This window comes from Liolophura sinensis, chromosome 1 (assembly GCF_032854445.1).
Source record: "Liolophura sinensis isolate JHLJ2023 chromosome 1, CUHK_Ljap_v2, whole genome shotgun sequence".
Taxonomy (NCBI): Eukaryota; Metazoa; Mollusca; class Polyplacophora; order Chitonida; family Chitonidae; genus Liolophura; species Liolophura sinensis.
Genome location: NC_088295.1, coordinates 74,830,014 through 74,854,980, shown reverse-complemented (window position 1 = coordinate 74,854,980; position 24,967 = coordinate 74,830,014). Strand labels below are relative to the sequence as shown.

General features: G+C 38.9%; 1 protein-coding gene across 1 annotated transcript in view; it reads right to left on the bottom strand.

Annotated features, from left to right (window-relative positions):
- LOC135463979 (poly(rC)-binding protein 3-like) overlaps positions 1–20,879 on the bottom strand; it is a 53,700-nt gene extending 32,821 nt beyond the window's left edge. Inside the window, exons 1-2 of the mRNA XM_064741454.1 lie at positions 20,762–20,879; positions 10,556–10,740 (exon numbers count right to left, since the gene is read on the bottom strand). Of these exons, the coding sequence (XP_064597524.1) occupies positions 10,556–10,740; positions 20,762–20,783 (207 nt within the window). The 5' untranslated portion in view covers positions 20,784–20,879. The remainder of the gene's footprint in view (positions 1–10,555; positions 10,741–20,761) is intronic.
- Positions 20,880–24,967: the final 4,088 nt, after the last annotated feature.

Here is a 24,967-nt window from a genome sequence, read left to right as displayed (position 1 = left end):
AAGAAGATGTACCAGAATGTTACAATATTTACAGATGGACATAGCAACAATCCTCAGGTCTTCCAAAAACAAATTTCTACTGAATACCATTTTTTATCATCTGTGATGAAGAAGGCAAAGTGGAATATGGTAAAAGTGCAACCAAGGATTCCTGCCAAAATAACATAGCTGTTAGTTTTCTTCTGACTTAAAGAAAATATTGTTCTGTCAAACTTGAAGCCACCTTTCAAGATTGGGTTTCTCATCAGAACAAGGAGAGAGATATGCACAGAAAGAAGCATAAAAAGGCAAAGGCTGACCTCCAACATGGCAGCTCTTAATGGTTATAGGACTCAACATGTCATGTTCAATGTTTGGCAAGGCAGTGATTTAAGAATAACGTAATTTATTGTGCTGAACTGACATACATGCTAATTAAACAGAAATAGAAACTAAATATATGATATCAAATAAAGAAAGACATATATACAATTTTAGTCACATAGAAAATAATATCCTACCTGTAGGTTAAAGGTTTTGGAAATTCCACATGTGAGCAAGTGTATGGAATGGTTTTCAAGTTTTAAAAAGTATCACAGGCTTACTATACAGACCTAGTCACCTTTGAAGAAGCAAAAACTTATAATTAGACTAGATAAACTGTTACATGTGACAAATATTTTGTGTCAAACAATACTAATTTCAATGCAAAACCAGGTCACATTTTTTCATGTGTTCTTTGGATTCCTGGGAATATGCTAAGTGAAAATCAATGAAGAAGACAACGGTACTGCTAGTACAAAAAGTTCAGACTGACGACGGTAGAGATGAGGCAGGTGTAGGTCAGGTAGCTCAGGTTCAGTTAGGTGTTTAGGTGAAGACAGCTCAGTGGGGAACATGTTTCGCAGTTATCTCCCGGACAAGATCAGGCAACCGGGTTGAATTCACTTCGATTGTTTACCCACGGCATGTCAGAAATTTCAGCACTGGCTTATTCCTATCCTGAGAAAACATACAGCTTATCCCATCAGGGCTTTCAAAGTACTCAAGTGGATTTTTGTTTTTCATCATGACCAGCGCAAAGAAGGGCACTAATCTACTTTCCGCAGCAGACTTGTATCCGACGTTTCTCTGGCATTGTGCTTGACCATCAACAACTCTCCATTACTCATATTCAGAACACGGAACCGAGGTAAACCACAGTTAATCAATACTTAAATGGCAGATTGTAGAGATGCCTGGTTCTTGCTTCCACAACAATCAGGAGTCTGTAACTGAGACTCCAGAAAACTGATGCGAGGACAATGAAATTTTATACCCGGACACCTCTCTTCATATTCACTAAGTTAGCCGACAGGAGAAGTTCAGGTTAACAAATCAGCGTATATATTTATATTGGTATCGGATATCTTCAGATGCCAGCTACTTCCCATTCCTAAGAGATTAGCATGTCATTTTAACAGCGTAATGACACACAAGTACATGTATATAGACTGCTTGAGTATTCTTAGATAACAATGTGTTATGGCATCCATCGCCACGTTAGGGGCGGAAAACGCCATTACAAATCAACACCCCCTCCCCCCTTAGATAACAATGTCCTGATATCTTGGGGTATTGAAACAAGACAACTGAACATTGTAAACAAGACAATTGAACATTGTACTTGGAATCAATATACAGGCATAATTGAAAGATATAAAATAAACCTGACAAAATGAAAGATAAAATCACGGCAACACGAACAATCAGCTGGTTATAATCATAACAATATAAATAATCAGCTGGTTATAATCATAACAATATAAATAATCAGCTGGTTATAATCATAACAATATAAATAATCAGCTGGTTATAACCATGGCAAAATGAATAATCAGCTGGTTATAACAATAGCCCAAAGAATCAACAGGCTATGTACTTTGTACATATATGTTGACATGAGTTAATAGGTTATAAGCACAGCTAAGTCAATCAACAGGCCGTGTTCATAGCCAAATGAATCAACAGGCTGTATTCACAGCCAAATGAATCAACACGCTGTATTGATAGCCAAATATATCAACAGGCTGTATTCATAGCCAAATATATCAACAGGCTGTATTCATAGCCAAATATATCAACAGGCTGTATTCATAGCCAAATGAATCAACATGGTGCATTTATAGCAATTAAACTGAATCATCAGACCAGAAGACATAATCATGACTATGATTACAATGAATCAGGACCACACCTAATGTTTCAACTGTATCTCCCTAAGGTTATAAGCATGGAAAAAGTAGGCCAAGCCCTGGGCAAAATCAATCAACAGCTAAATATAAAACAAGACATAATACTGAATGGGTAAGAAATCAACAGATTATAATGTGAAGAAACAACAGGCTTGTAGGGGTCTCATTGTATGCAAGCATAACCAACAGAACCTACTGAACTCTGGAAATGACTTCATGTTTCAACAAACCAATATCCTTAACAAAAAAAAAAAAAAGCACCGTCAGGAACTAAAACACCAAACATATGGAGATCTTTAATTTACTTATTTTCTTTTATTTGCGCTTCATGTTGTACTGAAGAATAATTCACTTGTTTGACTGGCATGCAGCATTATAGGGGAGGACCCACGACCACCTGCAGGTTGCTGGCTGACCTTCCCACATGACTTACTGAAGGACACACAAACAGTTAGTTCCTGTTTAGCTGATATCATTCTTCTCCTGTAGTCAGGTGAAGTCCCAAATGCTGAACTCTATGGGATGGGGTGGGGGGTGGGGGGTGGGGGTGGTAAGCTCCTTGGGCTCTTTCTGGTAAAAGGTGATACCATCAGACCTAATAGCCTAGGCTACAGGATTATCGAAGGCTCCATCATTAAGCTTCACCGACACCATTTGCCAATATTGATTCCTGGTTTGACTTACCAGCCCTCACCTCCTTTAACGTCTCTATATGCCTTAATAACCTCTCACAGCAACATACCAGATGGGTGTAGAAAACTGGCGCTGCACACCTGAGCTGTACACGTTTTAATTACTGTTCAAGTTCACTTTCTTCTTCAGCAGCTCTCGTCTAACTAATGGCCGCCTCAGTGGGGACAGACAAACCTCAAGGGGCAGGGAAACCTAGGACAACAATTGTTTAATTTCTCAACGTCAGCGGTCTGAGAAGGTAGACTGAACAAACACTGTGTTTCTATGTCCCGCAGTTTTCACCAGGCCAAATGATTTCTGCTACGAACCCATACATCACTATTGATTTATTGTAAATGCACTAAAGGGGTTCTTCATTTCATTGGGTCTTTACTTCATGGTTCTGTCTACAGTGGACATGCATTAACCATGGCAAACTAGATTATGACAGCTCCCCTGGAGATAACATCAGTTGTGCACCATGCAAGACTGGAGCCTTAAGTATGCAGGACAAGACCAGCACAACTTGGTAACATATGGTAGCTTGTTTGGGTTACACAGACAAGGTTACAACCCCATTCCATCCCAAATAATAGCCACTTCCTGAAAAATCATCAAATGACACTCCACCTTTAATGTAAGAGCTCAATCTTTATTATATTATTTGAATTGAATATCCACTAAATTATGTCTCTCCGGAACACAGCCCTCAGGTCTAAAAATGTAAGCATTAAATCAGGCTATCATACACCAGTCATGAACTCAAACAGGATGTCCAAAATCAATCATCAAGAGACCTTTTCTTGATGCAATCAATAGCACTAATTCTTCATGAAAAATATTATTTGAACACTGTAACTTAATTATACAGCATGTTTTTTTACCAAATACAAAAACCAAATACCAAGATCCACCAATACAGAATTTATCAACGATGAAAATTAGGCCATGCCTCAAAAAAGCAGCAGCTTATATGGAAACATTTCCTGAATATGCACTTAATTTAGTTTAATATTTACTTCATATTAACTTTGATAATCTTTCTCACAGTACAGATGTATTCGACTTGGTCAACATAGCAAAAACGAGGCATCATGTTACTATCCTTCTAAGCACTGACATACAGACTGAATTTTCCTAAAATCTAAATCTGATGCAATGGATGTGAAGAGAAAAAACACTGATCCCATGAAAGGTATGAAAAATAATATAAATACTGGGCCTTTAACGGATACACGGATCCACTCTTCATGAATATTTTATCACGCAGTACCATATAAAATACAAAAAAAATGAGAGATGAGATTTAGATCCATGCTTCTGTCAAAATGAATTATTAAACTGTAAATGAACATTGGTTTGAGCAAAGAAAGATTGCTTTGTATTTTGGTAGCGTCTGTTATAATGGTATGGTAACCTTTGATGGAGGCAACTCAAATTAATAAGCCGAGAGATGAGATTTCAGATCGAGACAGGCCTAACTGGCAACGGGGAAAAGGAAATGAAAAACTCAGGCCCCGCCCCTGATAATTACCCATGTAAGGTTACGGACCACATTCTACATGGCTTTTTCATCACCACTAATTACAGAGCCCATACAGTGAAACATTCACAAGACAACTAGCAGGCTATTCTTTCAAGCAGAAGTCCAAAATCACATTTATGGGGTTTGTACATGTTTAGCCTTTTGCAAAAATATGTCCCTGATTGGTGACTGCGGGGCAAATGGCCTCGGTGGATCCCGAGGCACACAAAAATGGTTCTGAGCAAAGGGTTTCCTTATTAGCCCCCAGGCCGACCATTTTTACCATTTCCACCTGACTACCGAATGATACAGTACATATCCATAGACCAGCCTGATTTAGAAAGATCTCTCTTCTTTTCTTCACAATGAATCAGCAAAGTTACATTAGATGCAATAGATGGCAAAGATAGGACTTTGACAATGAGATAATAGAAGGTGGTATCAGTTTCATTTGCATCCTTGGTAACATATTCTTGATGAGCTGGAATATTTGGTGTATATTATGGGTGGGCTAACATTACGGCTGTGAAGGAGTGAGTGTATTTATTTCTTTACTCCACTGTTAATCACAATGGTAACTCCTTTTTACATGTTGTAGATTTCAGAGCATTAACAAAAAGAAAGTGGTCCATTGTAAAAAACATACAAGTTTTGTTAAAAGGCGAGCACATTCTTTGAAAACACCTGATGACAATTCATGTCTGACTACCTTGACACAATAAACACCATCACAATACACCTGTTGACAAGACATGTCCTCCTACATTGAAACAAAAAACACCAGCTTAGTACACCTGGTGACAATTCTTGTCCTACTACCTTAATACAATGAACAACAACATAATACACAATAATACCTGCAATTTACAAAGCAACAAAGCAGCTTCCTGGACACTGATTCAGAATAAACAATTTCAAGATTCATGTTTAAACAACCTGGAAGAGACTTACAGAGAGGTAGTATTTTTAGTACTTTTCATATTAAACCCTTGTGTACCTTTTCACAATACTGAATGATATCTGGTTACAATTCACATGTAGGAACAATTCATATATACATATAAATATTATATATATAAAGCAATTTGAAAAAGGTAAAATACATCTAGGTATACAATCCACGAGATAACTCATGGACATTACTTCACAAAGCTATAATTTACCAACACCTTCACTCCAATTTGAAAAGCTAAAATACACCTTGATAAAAAAGTCAGGTACTAAATCCTGGACACCGATCCACAAAACCATAATACACCTGATGACTAGTAACATTTTTGCAAAGAAATTCAAGTAAGAGGATTTGTTAACTGAAGGTACAAACATGCTGGACTATGTGTCACCATTTTAAATGGAAAGCTATTGATTTACTAACTGAATTGGTGTTATACACCATACTCAAAAACATTTCACTTATATGACGGTGACCAGCAATGTGAAACTGGGCAGAGCTTTGGGGAAACCCACAATCATTTGCAGGTTGCTGGTAGACCTTCTCATCTACGACTGCAGAGCAATTCAGTATAATATGGACTTGAACTCGCATCCACTGCACTGGTGATAGGCTCCAGAGTTATTGTGTTGTTTTAAATTTAATCTATTTCATCAAATCTGGACTAAAATAACTTAGTAATGGTCAGTGAAATTTAACCCATAATCTGTAATTAAGACCGTGCTCAATGCTATAAATAAAAGCAATTTCATCTAAAGATAACACAGAGAAACACTATCGATTCCAAGCAAGGTTTGGTTATATTTCACTGCGTCAAAGTTAATTTCACTGCCTTAGAAAAAACATTTGTGTCCTTTTAGAAGTATCACTCTGCTATGATTCATTAAATTGATTGATGTTTATTGCACAGCTTATTACATAACTGTAATAAAGATCCAGTTACCTGAGAGGCATCCCCATAATGCATTAAGAATAAACTTTAGATGAATGGCATACTTATTTAGACCTGGTAACCCTAGATACAGCTTTACAAATGCCATATGCACGTGGAGTTCTTTTCAAGATATTCCATAAGGACTTTCAAAACGTACCAAAAACAACTGGGTATTAAACCTGAAGTGATTTATATTGTTAATTACCTGATAGTTATCAACAAATCAATATCACCTGAATAAAGTTAGCCGTTAAATGGATCATTAAACGGCAGGTAAGTTTGTGTCTGCGTGATCCCACCCCAGGGCCTGGTGCTGGCATGAAGAGGCCCCCCCTCGTGCCTGACACACCTGAGAGAGCAGTTACATAGTGGACAAAACAGACAGGCTTTAATTGACAAACCATCACAATGTCTATTGATCTCTTTTGACCGCAGGCTGCAGAATGAGGTGCTTATAGCGACCCTGGCTGGAAAAATCAATCCAAAAATCCATGGAGATCGGAGTGAAGTTGCTAATGTTGCCATACCTGGCCTTGTTGTACTATACTAAAGGAAATACCTGGTTCGGTAGATCGTTAATATGAGAGTTAAAACGAGACCGAAATCAACTCCTCATTATCATGATTGGGTGTGCTTGTACACCTTACCAACTACAAAAGCTACAACTCAAAATAACAACATATCCAATTTTTCTTCCTGTTTTGTATTTAGACCAAGATGAATGGTGATATAAAATGAATTGAGATTTTCTACCCCTAAAAATGATGATGTACATGTGTAAGCTCATATCAAGACAATATCACATAAACATGTATACAGATGAATAAAAAACCAGGTCAAGATGCCTTCTTGGGTTAACATATGGAAATTGATCAGAAATTTGAATGGACTGTTTCAATATAATGCATACAAACTTAAACCTTTCTGACACAAAGTACATACAACCAAACAGGAAGAATGTTAGATGTTGAACAGTTTTCCAACAAAAGACACTCCCTTTGGTCTCAATTTCCATCTTGCCAATCACTACCGTCAGCACACAATCAGGAATCCAGGTGAAATCTACTGGGGTTTAATGTCAGCTATTCCAATGCAATCAGAGCAAAGAAATTGGAGGGAATAACACAGGTACAAAACAACACCACACAACAGACGAGTCGCCTGACACAATCTTAAATTACATGTACAGCTGAATTATTGGTTATTTCAAACTGAAGCTGGAACTTCTGGGTTAAAATGGCTCTAAACATGTCACAGAAATCAATAATTCTTTCAAGCTACATTCTTTCTGGCAAGGTTGCAGCCGGGCAAAACAGGATATCTGTCAGCAAATGCCTGCAATTTCGGTCTTGATTGTATATTGGCGCTGAGAAATTCTAGACTGGCAAATTCAGTGTTTAGTGTTCTAGCTGAAGCGTTTTTCTTTCTCTTCAATGTAAGAGTACAATGGTAGACTTCAACCATCAAAACTAACGACTCCAATTAATGGATCAGCAACAACGCTAACGCAAAGCACCAGGTAAGATCAATGAACATCAAACGAGATCAGCCTGATCGCATAAGTAGAAACATTACACCGGGCGACTCCCAAAATACCCGATTCTATCTGAATAGGATGACAGTCATTACTCGTTCAACCTTCTCTGACACTTCTGAAGGATTTGTACAGCCTGTGAAATCCTCCCGATCCCAAGCAAACTATCAACATGTCCCATTTAATTCCAACACTACTTTTTTTTTCTTCTGACGGCATCTGAATATTCTGCGTGACATATCAAAGACATGTTTATCAATGCAATGGTCATTAATTCTCAATTTTTCATCAGGCTGATGTAAGCATGCAATATCTTGGCACAGCCTCTCTCGGAGTGGGGGGTCTGCATTGGATATCTGTCGGCAATCAGGATGTGGGGCTTAATGATGGAGGCAGCCAGCTAGTCCCAGTTTGTCAGACACGGGCCTCCAGCTAATGCTCTCCTAACGCTAACCATTTACAAAAGGCGGGCAATCTCGCTTGACTAGATTTGGTGGCCCGTGGCAAAATCTCCAGGTATGAAGTTTTAAGAGATATTTCAGTTTGGCAATGAGGACCCTGGAAATCAATAGTCATTTGTGTCTGTGTATGCCTGGCTGTAGTGATCATGACCACAGGTGATATTGATCATAACCAGGGCTGGGAAGGGGACACACAACCTACACTGATAATGTTTGGGAGTCACCCTACAGGCTTTAAGGGGGAAGGTGGGGTGTGTAGTGTGTGTGTGTGTGTGGGGGGGGACACCAGCTGGGGAGTACCCCCTCCCCTCACTCATGGCCCTTGTATAAAGGTATTATCCAGTCCTTCAATTCTAACACAATAACTTTGATGTAACACATCATCACCCAGGGAACCCACATGACACGGAAACACATCACCCAATAGGACACTTTGTTTTTACGCAAAACAGCCACTTACAAATTCTGATGCTAACTCTCATCAACAACAGAACAAAATAAATAAACCATACATTATTTTAAAATTGTCAAAGTTGTATATACATGTAACTGTATAATGTTGCTAATTCAAATCAATGGAACAGGCATTTATATACTCATCATCAATGAAAAACCACTGTGAAGTTATTTCTAATTAAAATCACATCAATACACCTAATTTTGCTTTCATAATACCATTAGGACATTAGATACCACATTATTGAATGATTTTCCCCAAACACAACTTAAGAAAAACCAAAATGCTTTGGTCACTTGTCATTAAATACATTTAAAGATTTCAATATATAGATGAGCCAAAGTGAAAGTTAAATAAAGAAATGTGAAATTAAAACTTGTGCCGGGTTAATTGTTATTTTTGTCCATTTAAAATTCCTCAATAATGAAATCACCCCAATATTTCTGAATATGAAATCACCCCATATTATATGAAACAATGAATTCAAGGCTACACATACTGCGCCTGTAGACACTGAACTGCTATTTTTGATCATTCTAGCTTAAGATACTAAAATGTCAGCAATCTCAAGTGTCAGTAAATAAGTCGTATTTGTGTTGAGCTTTGTTTTTATCCTTTTCAGTCCGAATATTACTAATCCAAATACCGTCACTCAGTGATTGCTTTTCAACTGTTTTTCCTCTATTCAACCAACCTGAGCTCAGAAACATTTCTGTGTATATTTGTACTGCCAATTCCAGCTTTTTGGTACGGTACAGACTGGACTGCTAAAAGTGCTCATGAAATAAACCCAGGATTAGAAACTGAGAAGTGAAATGCTTAATTTATTTTTTGTTTTGTTAATTCCAGTTGACAACATTTATCCTTAAATGCAACACCATGGTGAGACTTTCGGTGCAGAAAGCTAGATCTAGGGATCTAGGGACTTGATCCCATCAGGATTCAATTCATAATAATACAAAGGCTAATACCTGGGTTGTCAGACTGGCAAGGAGAGGTGTCAGATTGGCGAGAAGGATGACCAGGGGAACAGCTGTTCCTAAACAACCCCATGGGGAGACTGTGCCCAGTGCCCAATACCCAGCTAGCTCAACCCGATTAACCTTGGGCTGTCATTGATTTTACTCGCAAGAGTGCACTATAAATATGCATAGAACCAGGCAATGTCCTCAACTTATAACACACCTTTTTTAGACTATTAGAAAGGGCTACCTTGTACAAGGATTTGCATAACTGTAATCTGATATACATGTTCAACTGATGTGGATTGAGACGAAAAAGCCTGCTGATAATCATATACTTTGTAGCAGGAAGACTGATCCAATAGAAAAACACTACATGCACGTGAACAGTATACATAACAGGTACAAAACAAAATATTGATTTCAAGGCTTCAAAGGGAAAGACAACGTAGTTCGTATCAGCTGATTCTATCAGTCTGTTCTGCCGCGTATGTAGCAACATGTGCTTTCCACATCAGCCAATCAGATAAGAGAATGACCTGGGTGGGGCATCAGTGTGCATCAACAACATCACATGCACAAGTCCTGAAAGAACTGTTGCTCAAAAGACACGCGTACATGGACTGTCTGGATGTATGACTTGAACTTCAAACAATGTGTACATTGTAAATTGTACAATTACACTTTGCATCAGCCATCTTTCATCTTAAATAACATCACATTATGATTAGTATCATACTTAATGCCAAAAAAAAAGTTTTCCAAGAAAATAATGATGACAAGTTTGAAAGTATGAAGGTTTCACCTGTAATAAGGTAAAAGACTTGACCAAAAATTTCACTCACCTTCCCCTGCATAATCATCCTGACGGTCAATGACGGACCCCCTGGCTGCTGGTGGTTATTGTGATTGAGAGTGTCGTTCTGTACCATGTTCGTCTTTTCTGTTGCCATGACAACTTGAGGCACCGCTATCGGGACTTCAGCTTCTATGGCCGCGATTCCAGCTTCCTGGCCGCTCAGTCTCGGACCTATGATGGCCGGGAAGAAAGGAAAACGTGAAAACCAGAGTTGTCTGGATGAGGGTGGTGGCGTGGCATGGACGGACAGTGGAGACATGTACTGTTGATGAGAGCGGGGCAAGGTGTGAGGGTACAGGGCGGCGGTGGGGGCAGGCACGGGTGACAACACCTTGCCTACACGGGAAATGTCCACACGGTGCTGTAAGGATGGGGCACCCAGCCCGACTGGACTGACCGTCGGTCGTGGTCGTGGTCAGTCGTACGATTCCAAACAGAGAGGCGGATCCTGCACTGCCTGGCTACTTGTCTAACTACCCGTGTCTACTGCTCTGCTCCTACTGACAGCCTGGCAGCATGTGTGTGTGTGTGAGGGGAGGTCTCCAGGCTACTGAGATCACAGGGACCAGTAGACGAGCTGTCTGTCTTGGTCTGCCTGCTTGTCCAGCCCCTAGCTCATATTGGTAATCAATGAAATGAATAAATCTGTTCCCTATTAAACACACTCCCATTTACATGAGCGTCAGTCAGCCAGCGTACGTACAAGGGTTTCACTCGCCAGCCCGCCGGTTGGTTATACCACCAAAATTGATCATTGTGTATTAGAATAACAAAGCACTTAATGTCACCAAAGTCCAGGCGTGCAAAGGAGCAAGGGAGGTAAACACACAGTCAGGTGAAGTCGACTCAGGTGATATAATGGCATGTAATAGCCTAGACGAGTGCTTTTTCTCACACTGGACGCCTTTCTGGGCATATAAGCGTCAGTTATTGATGTATGGCTTCCGCTGACAGACCAATAAAGTGGGCTAAGCAGTAAGTGAGCGGACTGGTGCCATGACTAGCATGCAGATCCAATGTCACTCACCAAACCCACCCATAATCACTTGATTGCCATTTAACTAACATGGACTTACTTCGGCATTCCGGATGTCAATTTCATCTCCAGCCTTACATGCAGGATATTTATCAGCAGTTAGAATTACCTCAACCAGTTACTATGGAAACCAAAATTCTTCCCCTAACAGATTTTTTTTTCTGCATGACAAAAAATATGGGAGGTGAATTTGCGCAATATAACAGCACTTCTATTTAAGGCAAAATGTATCAAGCACATGTAGAGTATTTATTGTGCAATGTTGTCATTTCCATGTTGAGCACCTGAACTTCATAATCGGTGGCAATGTCAAAGCACATTTCAATAGAAATAAAAATTTACAGTTTCATAACTTATTGGATATTAAAAACCTATGTGAGCTCCTTGTAATTACATTCACAAGGTTATATAATATCATAAATTCATTCTTTGATTTCAATTATTTTCAACGCAATTTTCCGGATTACAAGCTTCCCTCAGCTGTCCAATATTAGGTTTGCCAAAAACCTCAGTTTAATTAATGACCATGTTATTAACCTGCCATTCAACCAATTTACAAATATTTAGAAAGTTTTTATGCATTTTTCTCTGCTTTGTCAACAACAACATTCCAATAATTATAATGGAGTAGAGGTGACAATCAAACCACAGCTGGGCATTCACCATTGCAGTGCATAATTTCACCTGTGCAATTGTTCACACTCAAGTATATGGCATGCAGAGGCCTAATGCTCTACTGTTTACTGTAATCAAGTCTGACCAAACCGTCGATGACCATAGTGCCATTCTTCAGACATCATTAAAACAATTTTACTTCAGAACTCTAGTGTATTGATTTGGGTTATTATTCTTTAGGGAACAATGGAAGCCTACCAAATGGCCCTAAGCATGGGATACCTCCGTCGCCCCAGCGGGAGTCCAAAGAAACCATGGCACCTATCAATCATCTTCGGTATATAAAGTACCCGTGATATAAACCACGAGATCGATTTCTTCTGGTGTGATGTGTGCCTGTGCGAAGAAATACATCCCGCACGGGCCTATGATTCAATTACAGTCCCCCAAGCAACACGGAAATTTTCTTCATTCAATTTGAAGGGAATCCCACACTGTTAATTTTTTTGTTGTTGTCGTTGACATTTTCCTAGCCGCAAAGCCCAACAAGTGTTCCATCAGAGAAAACCGAGGAATATTTTAGCTATCACCTAACTTGCCAATGCAGACAAAGCTATCTTGGTTGACAATACAAGCTAAGCCAGGTTAGAGATCCAACTGCGTATATAAATCAAGGAAAAAGACAGGCTTTCTGGCGGAAATTTGGTTGTGGTAAGACTTGATTGGGGCACAATAGTAGGGAATGCGGATAGAAGTACGCCTGATAAGAATGCTAAGGATCGCTTTTAGCCATTACAAAGCACAAAGCTTTGTAACCTAATTACTTGGCGAGGTCCATCAATGGTTTGCTCCTAAAAGCCTTCAATGTCATAAACTAGCAATAGGCTTTGTCAGTTCTAAAATGCCAGCAGACAGCCTTTCTAAAGCTGATTATCAGTGAGGGTGTAACTCTGGTCCTATCAAAAACTGCTGAACAAGGCCAGCCCTATCTGCTGATTGGATTTCAGTCTAATGGCTTAGATATGCACTGTACCAGATTTCCTTTCAAATACAAGATAAGGTAAACATACATGTATGTGATACATCCCATATGTTCATATCATGAAAAAATGAAACTGTTAAACTTGATTTGCAAACAAACAAACAAACAAACAATTCTGTTCATTGCCAAATTATTAAAATCTTATGCAAATGTTTTTTTTTCATGCATGTCAAATAATAGATCTCAAAGATTAAAGTGAGATCATTGTTTCCCTTTGCGCGCATACATGTGTTAACCTTTTGAATTTATTCATTCAAAAAAGAAAAAGTTAGTGGAGAAAAGAAGCATTTAAACTGACCTTATTAGGAACAAGAGCATCATGTAAAGACATACAAAGTTCTTTCTTTCTAAATATCTATTCCGCTTAGTTGAATCATCGCTTCAGTTGAAACATAGCCTATCTTTTCACTGCTGGTGGCCATATCGATGACGGAATGAGCCATTGTACCTGTTAGGTTACCTGCTAGAGTTGTGTTTTCCAATAATGAGAGAATGACGTGCGGGAGCAGAATCAGTTGAAGAAAGCGTTATGTCTGAGCTGTGTAATGAGTTAATAATTGATATGGGACAAGCTCTTGTGTTGTGTCTATGTCAGCCAGTCTTCTGCAGCAAGCTGGTCTGAAAGCACCTCTGTCATCATCAATTTATGCTTGTGCCAAGAAGAAAACGTCTCTGGTGTATTTAAGAAGTTCTAGGTCTACAGTTTACACCCATCACACCCAGCTGGGAGAAATCTTAATACACACAAATACTAAAGACATGTTTTAATACACATTCACGCTCAAGCTGGAAGATATCAATGTATATGGAGTAGAAGGATTTTAATACATTTAAACTTCATCAAAGAGAACAAGAGTTTGTCAGCCACAAGTGATGTGTTTTTTGTTTGCTCGCTTTCCAACTTTTATTAATTTTTTTTTATTTATTTGATTGAGAGAAGTATATACTCAGTGGATGCCTTCCATTTGTAAATAGGCAATTTACAGATTCTAATAAACCTTCACATGAGTGAGATTGGAGAAAATAGTCATACCCAAAATTGAGGCTTTAAAAAGAAGAAAGTATTACATGTACAGTCACATGAAAGGAATAAATGTGCAGATTATATATGATTAGGCCAAAGTTTGGAAAAAATCACACTTAGTGTTTCTGGGAATATTATAACACATACTTTGTTTCTTGTCAGAGGGTTTCAATTAGCATGATGATCATAATATCTTGTGACTGACTGTTCAACAGTGTGATCTAACAGTGAGTGACTGTTCAACAGTGTGATCTAACAGTGAGTGACTGTTCAACAGTGTGATCTAACAGTGAGTGACTGTTCAACAGTGTGATCTAACAGTGAGTGACTGTTCAACAGTGTGATCTAACAGTGAGTGACTGTTCAACAGTGTGATCTAACAGTGAGTGACTGTTCAACAGTGAGTGACAGACCAGGTGGTATTGCAGCTCAAGTGGAATGGCCAAATTGGAAATTTACATGTACTGTTAGCAGAGCTTCATATGTGCCTGAGCAATTAACACCTGAGCTATGCAAGAAATCACCACCATGGTGCATAAAGAGTTAAACTGGCATTCAAAACAGCCAGCACCTGTAGTTACCATAGCAACACAAATATCCTGCTAATAAGCATCAGCAATGGCTTTAGTTGCGTTTCTCGCCTAAAAACCAAAGACGATAAACCCTCTACATCTCTTCGATCTCTGTTTTTGCTTGCCATGAAAACAACCCAGAACAATGTCTTGGGGAAAATGTTAGACTTGGAAATTTCATCTGGCTCTATCTACATGAAGGACAGCTTTATCACAAGTGCATTTGCCATTAATTGCTATCACAAGGAGATATCATTTCTAAAGTCAGAACAAGATTTAGCACCTCACAGAGTTTGCTGTTGATTGTACTTTGGGAATGACCCTATCCATCAAGATGCTATCACATCCACATCTTCTGTTTAACACCCCACTGTACTGAAGTGAATCAGAGCTAAACTTCACACAAATCAAAATTTTTACATCCCACATTATATACTCAGACGAAATTTGGTATGTCTTCAATAATATTATGTGTTCTTGTAAACTTTTTCATGCCTAAGGAAAAAAATCACATAATTCCAGACTGCCATAATAACTAAATTACATAAGTATGTTGCTGATAAAAAATACCGGGCCAGAAGCGTAATGTCTGTATGTATTACAGGATTTTGTTCACTTCTCAAAGGTTTTCTCTTGTGCAATAAAGAAAAAAGGACATAAATACTGGGTGAGTAATGTCATAAAAAATATATTTATGAGGTTGTGGGATATGGTAATTTCATAAAAGTACATGAACATCAAAATTTCTTGAGAGATTTTTTTACTAAATTTTCATTCAATCTCATCATCTGGCTAAGTATTCCAAGGAGAAAAAAAAATTAACTAAAAAAACCCCAAAAAACTACAGTACAAATGCAGCTTTGTAATCAGTAAGTCTACACACGGCTCTGTACATTATTCATATCCTTACCCACATAGGCTTACATGCACTGTAACATTAATGTTAACTTGATGATGTATTAGAGGCAAATTTATGTCAGGAAAATGACTGATGGTTATAAAATAATTCTTATGTAGTGAAAGAAAAGTTTTCCATGCAAACCTAAAATGTTCTTAAAAACAGAAATTACACCATAAAACATGATACACAGGAAGAAATCATTCCAAAGGCATGCATTTTGACTGCCAATAAAGCTATCCAATAGACACGTTCAGTGGCTTTATGTCTCTCAAAACTGCTCCAGTGTGTCAGAAAAAAGGCATAAAAATTCGAAATGACCTGGAAATTGAGTCATATAAGTCGATGAAAGTCCACCTCCATTCTTCTGTCCTGAAGGGCGACTGAGGTCAGCAGTATGAAGCTCAGGAACAGTGTCAGTAAATCTCCAGGCTAATTAAGCTTTCCATTAGGTAGTTTTGAGTTTCAAGACTGACAACGCTACTTCCTCAATCCAATGAATGCTGCCATCACTCACCTATGTCCACGCCAAATATGGTGTCCTTCAATCCCCCATCAATAGATGTGGTCAGTGAAAGGGAAATTTCTTACCAACCATGGGACAACTAAAGAGGATATAGAGAGCACAGAGGCCAAATTAATGGTCATTTATCAATGGTCTTCACAGCACATGTCCCCCAGGAGAACCTTTGGCTAAGAACTACCATTCATCACCTTCACTCCCGATTCAGATCTCTGCAAAGTTAAGATTTTGAGCAAACCACAACATAACCAAAGCAGGGCAGATGGGGGGTGAGAGGTTGCTATGTCAATTACTACTTCATGGACAGAGTAAACAAGAAAATTCAGAGAATTAATATCCCACTAAATGTGCAAAACTTATGCATGTAGCAAGCTGGTTGTCGAATATGATCTGGGAGGTGACTGAATCTGCAGACAATTAAATATGATCAAAACTAGACAAAAAAAAGAAGCCACTGACCAATTAAAATCACAGAATTCTTTAAATTTGCCAAAGTTTGGGCCCATTTTCAAACTTGATTTGTTCAGATCAAACTTGGCAAATATTTAACATTTTCCCATGCTGAGGTACGTAGGTGTAATAATTTGCTAATTATCCTCTCCAAGTTAATATTCTAATGAAGTATTCATCTTAATGGATTTGGACACTAAGTGTCCCAAAAAGCATTATTTCCTGAAACAATATCTGCCCAATGAATCAAGCAAGTCCTATACATGTGCTACTCACAGAAAGTGAAGTAGTTGTTTAACATCACTGAACTCTTGGCACTGCTTTGACAAAAACATTTCTCAGGAAGCAGTGTTCAGTCAATTAGAGCGCACTTTATCTATCAGCCATAGTACATGCACAGGGCATTCGTGCTGCTCACTTGTGCCTACTTTATTGGGTGCTAAATGGTTGTAGTCAGGCTCTTGCTCCGGAGTAAGATCTACAGGGACACTTTAACACAGCCTCACAGACATAGACAGCCAAAAAAAAGATTAATGGCCGTATCTCTTTCTTTTATCAGCAACACTAGTAGTGAAGTCAGTGGGCCAAGTGATGCAAGATCACCTTTCCTGGGATAAGTCTCCACTCTTCAAGAGGTTCTGTCAGAAAGGTACAGGTACCGGTTTACTGTTAAGCCACACTCTCACACACCTGTCCGATTAATTAAGGATTAGTGATACTGGAATTAGACACAGACATCCTTGACAAGATGATCAATAATAAATCGGACAAATCCCTAATGATGACGGAGAGCTCTCAAGTCTAAAGCAAATCATGTCGTAGTTTCACAGGAAGCGCTATTCCAGAACAGTTACTCTAAGAGGATTGCGTCGGGAGAAGCAAACTGATGCTGATAATTCTGGTCATGTTAGGATATACTGCCTCGGTGGGGCAACAGATTCTCCGTTATTCAGGGGCTATAAATGACCATATCCTGTCGTCATTTTGGACCTTACATGCTGCTCAGTACAGCAGTCTACCTACATAAGGACGTATTAAGGCAGCAACTGAGATTTCTGTACCTCCGCAGAACCATGTGTATAATGCTATTAATGGGAGTATTACAGAGAAATGGGTAAAATTGCAAGCTGCTTCTATATATATAAACTCCTGTGACATTTTTGTTTTACAGGACAAAAAAAGACCTTCAGTACAAAGAGACCTTCCACACAGATCACAAAGTGTCAAAGGCACCCAGAAGATTTTGACATTCGCAGCCAAAAGTTAAAATCTCCAGGTTCAGAGCAGACATCCCAAATCAGCTATTAAATAATGCAATTCCAGATATGTTCAGTATTTTTCATCTTGTAAACTTGGGCTGAAGCATTTGTAGTTTAAATCTGAAGCAATTTTGTTTTTTTTGTGTTGGCTTTGACGCCAACAACTTTAGGTCAGTTCTAAAATTTTATAGCTGTGATGGAAACATTTTGGGTTGGACAGAAACAACTCCAACACTGTCAAAACATGTAAGAAGCTTTTCATGCAGATGCTTTTTGGGAAATCTTTGTTTTTGTACAAGATACAAAAAAACTTAACAATGATGATTTAGAATCTTACAATTGTCCAAAGAAACACAAGGCATTTAGCCCAGGGGGTGAAACCTTACATTTGCCTGAGTTATGGAGAGAAATCTCAGCAGATCTCAAGCTGTGGAGAGGGGAATTTCGCTCGTTATGATGTTTTCAACTGGCTGTTGATGGCAGGCGAGAGTGACTGTCGAAGAAGCCTGCAGATAGACCCTGTCTATTCATGGAGCAGCCCTGATGACACTTAACAAGAATACCCCATGTAAGAAAAATAAATTGAACCCGATTCTAGGGGAGCGATCAGTAGACCCAGCCTCTTCAGAACTCTCAAGTGTCGACAATGAGCATAGCCCGGCGACGGGACTGGAGCAAAAAAAAGCCCATCTTGTCAGCATGTTTCCTGTAGTTGTGGTGGATTTTATTGATGGATCTGCCAGGATTGAATTCTCTCCTCATATCTCGCTTTCCACTAGCTCATCCAGTTTTAGGTTTACCAGATGTACACCCATTCCTTCAGTTTTACCTCACTGAAAAGAAATGGCAATTAATTTCCAAGGAAATCACACATTGCCAATAGCAGCCCCTTCAGTTTTACAGCATCTGTGCCAGCTCCCCCTATAGGCCTGAAGACAGCCAATTAATAAGTTTGATTTATGACACACCTGACATGTACGCTATTGCTCAACACATGTTTCAACACTTCGTCACTGAACAATTCCCACTTCTCACCACCAAAAACTCACCAGCGAGGCACATGTGGAACAGAATGCTGGTGAATGTTGTTAGAGAGAATCAATGTTGGCGATGTGTACCACCATGACTGTGGCAAAGCAGAAGTCAAACTTAATCATTTCTGAAAAATGTGGCTATTTGCTTCAGGAACACACTAAGTGAAGGAATTTCTCTTCAGCGCATGGACTGAGCTTATGATATTCATCTTCTTGCAGTGTTTAACTGAAATCAATTTCTAAAAAATATAACCAGTTGCATGAAAAACGCACCAAGGGAAGGAGTTTCTGTTAAGGGCATGGACAGAGCTTATGATTTTCATCTTCTTGCAAGTGTTTAAATGAAATCTAGTCTTAGAAAATCCACCCCAATACGTTCTGCAACAGCAAGAAATGGCATTACACTTGATTACACACCTGGTCATTCTACAATACTACCGTCATATTTCAAAATTCTTTGTACTGCCAAGACATCCCTACTGAGTGCACAAACAGTGTGATGTAGGTACACATGCTCATAGCTGTTTTAGCTACCGGTATATCAAACATCATGAACCAGCAATTATAGTCTGTTTGTTTTCAATAGGACCAGCTCAGGACTACTAGTGATGATTCTAACTGCTGTGGTCATGCCATGGCAGGCAGCTTCCTGGTGGGCGCATCACTGCCTCCTTAACAAGACACACCGAGGAGATTGAGATGGGTGTTCTTTTCATCAGGGTAATATTTGCGCCAAGCTGAACACAGTAATGATTGGCAGAAGCATATGATGTCGAAACAGTCGGATCAGCCAATGGTAAAAAAAAAGCGATCCCCGTGTAATATGGCTAGAGCATGTTACGGGTGGAAAGAGAATGGCAGGCAGGGTACCAGAGCTGGTAACCTCATCTGGTTTGATGTCAGCTGCTAGACTCAGAGAGGTGATAAAACTGGGTGGAAACAATCCAACCTTTCTCAATAAACTCATACAATACTGAACAACACCTCAACAGCTTTTACCTATTAATGTACAAATATATCAACGAGAAAAAAAACTGCAAGTCTTTTAAAATGCAGCCAAATATTTCCATTCATACGCTAGTTTTAAAATGTATAAAATTTACACACGTGCCTTAATAACACTAATATGATAGGAAGTTTAAAAAGGAATCCTTCAACCTGTACGATTATATGATTACACGAATGAACCAGCCTAGAGCATTTAAATACAAAAACTATATTCAGCCAGCCTTTGTCTATGCTGATATTCAACAAGTATGTAGTCTAAATGTATCGCCATGTTATGGATATGTAAAGGATCAATGAAACACAAAAAGAAGCATGTAGCAGACCTCCATACTCAACAATGCATATATGTGCAGACTATCCACAATGCACCAATGTAATTCTCTTTTAAGAAGCATACCTATTTCAGTGCTGCTCAGGCAGTACTAGCCCCTCTCGTGTGGATAGCAGATTAACACCTTGGCAAATCTTCCAGATACAGTGCGACACAGCAAAGGCTGTTTAGACATGGCTGGAAACCCTGCAATGGTACACCCTGACTGGAGATGAAACACTGTCCACAGAGACAAGACAATCCAGTGTAACCCAACACCTGCTGAGCTTTGCATTCACATATATGACCTCTCACATGGAACGAGAAATCTTTCATACAAAAAGCTTTAATATACACGTGTACCTGATCGCAGAAACAGCAGTGCAGATATTAAAACTGATGGGTATTGGCTAAATCTTACCTCGGCTCAGTTCTTCCTTCATGGTTGAGAAGTGCTGGAGTAGACAAAGAGTACATGCAGCTCTTGATCCTCAGCTTGTCTGTGGTCTGCCTACTCCACCCTGACTGCTTAACTATCTCTAGCCAACAGGAAGCAGCTGTGTTACAGGTCCAGCTTCCCCCTCACCCTCCCCCCATCCTCTCCCCCTGGTTCCTAGCTCACCCCTTCCATCAGATACTGGCCACACTACTACAGTCATTCTCATTTACTTATTGTGTAATGCCAATTAGACCAGCTTAGGCAAGAAACAGATGTAAATACAGACATACCAACATCTAGGTTTTCCCCCTGGGGATATCAACAGTCACCATGCATGGTTTATATTACGCTGTATTCATTACACCAATTGGGTGTCTTTCCAGCATATACAATCTCAGCTCATTTATCTCTACCTATGCACAGAATGCAGGACTGATTCCACAAGGGAGACAGATGCGGCTACACATAGGGTCTCATTAACAAGAGTGAGTCTCCATTATCCTAGCAAAGGTTGATTAAATTATGTACACAGCCCTTAGCCCTGGAAAATTCCCAGAGACAAAGTACAAATTTCATTCAGCTTTTTTAGCCTCCACTTCCCCAGTGCTGTTTGCTGTTTCATTTTCTCTTCCCTAGTCATGAAACAGACCAAATAACCATCAATGAACATATAGCCTGATAACATAGTGGGCAATCTATGAACCTGATTACTGATTGCTGTGATCAGTGTATGTACTGTCAGTTTATCCTTCAAAGGTCTCCACCATTACCCAAGCTTTAATCTTGTTAATCAGGTGCATTCTGTGTATATGTAATGAATAAATTTTAATGTTCTTGTATGCTGTAATTTGTCAATATATGTAAAGTGGCCACATTAGTCTAGTTGATCGATATCTTTGTTCAATCTTAAAGCTAAATAGTAAGTCTAGTTTTTCGTGTACAAATGCATTTTGGCATTCAATTTTTTAGGTCCTAAAGTTACCATCAGTAAATGCTACTGGCTTTTCTTTAGGGACATTCTATGAGGAGCTTACATCAGCTCTTAATGTTCACTTTTTATGAACATCACCTACAATACATTTCTATTGACTTAAATATTTAATGTCAAATCCCAATGTGAATGATATGCACGCCACTAACAAGCCATTCGCATCATTTTCTCCTGTATCGACGCATCAGACAAATTCGCCAGTACCAGATGAGAAATCTCCAGTATTAACCCAATATACTGCGTTAACCAGGATGTTAAAATATGAAGCACAATATTTTTTTTCAAAAGTATTGAAAACTGTTCTGTATGATCTATTCAATTTACTGACTCAATGCAATGAACATATACCATTTATCAACAGTGCATTAATATATTTCTGAGTTACTGTCTTTCTCTATTGCAGGTTGCAATATACATGCAGTCAAATGGTAAAAAAGGTAAGGGATAAAAAGCAAAGGAAAATTGGAAACAAATTGCCCTGAAGATTTCAAATAAATTGAATCTGCCAGAATCGTGTCTGGCTCATATATTGCACCACTTTTTTATGCTTTTTGGCAGGTTGATAAATCACTAGTTTTCCTACTGTGTGCACTGAATCTCAGCACAGCTGTGATCTATTGGAGAAAACTGGGACGTCAGAGTGCATACGCAGTTATCTCCCTTAAGTAAAGGTCATCAGATGAAGCCTGACGTATTATATACGCTTGTGTTATTGAATCACATTCCTAAGATAGATGCTCCCAAATGTCAAACTCTACTTCCCCCTCTACTTCTCTATTTTTTCCTGGCCAGTAAATCTCTCCCTGTAAGAATTTATAGAAAAAGACGACCTGGCTGGCAGCTTTTAACATTTTTACCTTGTTCCTCTGGAATAGACTTACTCCCTCTGGAATAGAGACTTGTCGTGGAACGATACCTCTGATTTCACAGGCATGTAAAGCAGGCAAATGCCTTAGAAAGAAAGTCCTGGTTGATATAAATCTACCCATGACCACAGACAGCACGTCCTCTACTGTTATATGCCATGCCTTCATAAAAATCCAGACAGTAATTTCAGTACTTTCTGTTTGAACACGGCAAATCACAGCCCAAAGACAGTATATAAAAAAAAAAAAATATATATATATATATATATATATATATATAGAGAGAGAGAGAGAGAGAGAGAGAGAAGACCGCATTACTGAGGTTCACAGAGCAAAACATTGTTTTTAATTACACGAAATACCTTTCCATAACTTGCAGGAACCAGACATAAGTTTATCTGGTACATGATGCCCATAGTGATGCACCCTATTGTGTTTGACAAAAAAAACAATGGTGAGTATGTAGGGTTGTGTGTGAGCTCCAGCAGATGTTAGCTTGTAAAGGAGGGAACTGGCAACAATGTAACATCAGCCAGTTAACATTGTTTATATTATACCAAGTACCAATTATACATGGGTGATAAAATGCTTCAGTTGGTGGCAGCTTTTGAACAAAAATTGATGGGACCACCCTAATCTCCAACACTTCAGTGTTCCGAAAATAAGCAAGGAATGTACCAATAGTACACACGTGTGTCAAAGTCCATGGCCCTGCAACATGGCCAAACATTGGCAGCCGCACAGTGATCAGGGTTTTAACAGCTCCCCTGAATCTCCCCTAACATAACTACTCACACAGACAGCTCTAAAAGCCCTCGGATTTTACCTTAATTGCCGAGGCCGGGTTTTGGACCACCCAAACTTAGTTATACAGTGACTGCCCGGTCGCATCACCTCATGGTCAGCATGCAGATACCTTTCATAAACACCTCCAAGGGACGTTGAAACTAAAAGGCAGGCTACACTACCAAGACACCCAAATAAAAGCATTTTCTGATCGATATCTCTAATTTCTTCCGACTTGCCACATAGACTGCAATACGAGCCGAAGGCTATCACACCATGTGAGGCAAATTGCTCCTTAGATCTTTAACAGAACCTATTTCCATAACTTCCAGTGCAAAATTGGCCTACGAAAAAGCAAATGTGCCGCTTCGGACAGGCCTTTGAAAAGAGGGCTCCCTGGATCAAAATCAACAAATTATGCATTTATAACCGATATGATTGGGATAAAAAAAAACCGATATTTCCAAGCTTGGCTTTGATCTCAAAATCTGCCAAGAACCAAAAAGGGATCAGCAGGTCAGGTGAAAAAAGCAGCAAACATCAACGAAAGAGATATCAAAACTTTTGTACCCAAAAAATTAATGATGGACAGGCAAATAAGGTTGACATCAACAACAATTCACTTGCACTTTCCAATTGCATTTTGATTGGTAACTGTCATGTACTTAAGGAATCAAAATTCTGTCAAATGTTTTTCATATAATTTTTGCACAGTTCTTATTACCTCCATAAATCTCTTCGCATGGAGTGGATCATGTAACTCGTACTTTGTCCTTTCATTTTCACATTTTTTATGGAGCTAGGTTTTAGCTTATACATCAAAAATTGTGGACAGCACTTAGCAAAAAACAGTAATTTGGACAGTTTTTAATTTTTTTTTTAGTTTCTAATAATGTCTGAAGAATGAATAACGGTCTGATACATATTAATAAGAAGTGTGTGTATAGATAACAAAATGGTTCAATAACTACAACACCCTATACGTCCCGAGGCCCTGAAATCTACAAAAATGCCTTGATATTTATCGGTTACTTTTAACTTAGAATTTACAGAACAAACAGCATTTCACCAACAGTTTTCTGAAGCTGACTGCTACAAAGGTTGATTGAGACTTCAGACATATAGGGGTTATCATTGTTAGTGTGTGATTCGCGATGATGTATCAGCTAGAGTTGTCTGAGCCACTTCAAGTTCGGCTGATACAACAGGCCGATCTCAGACAACGAGAGCGGATACAACATCACAGAACACCCACTTTTATGATAATCTATTTATCATATACCTGTATTTTTGCACAATAAGTGCTCAAACGCACGCAGTTTTTCATCAATCAGTAGACCGACTTGCTACAGCTATAGACCCTGCACCGACAAGGTGTACTTCATCTATAAAAGAGCACAATTTCTTTACCGTGAATATAAATATGTTCTTTAAATTTCTATTTCATTAGTTTCAACTGCAAACTATTTAAAATTAATGCAGTCAAATGCCTACTCCACGGTAATCACCTCACGCTCTGTCATCAGGTGAGAGAGCCTCAGGTTA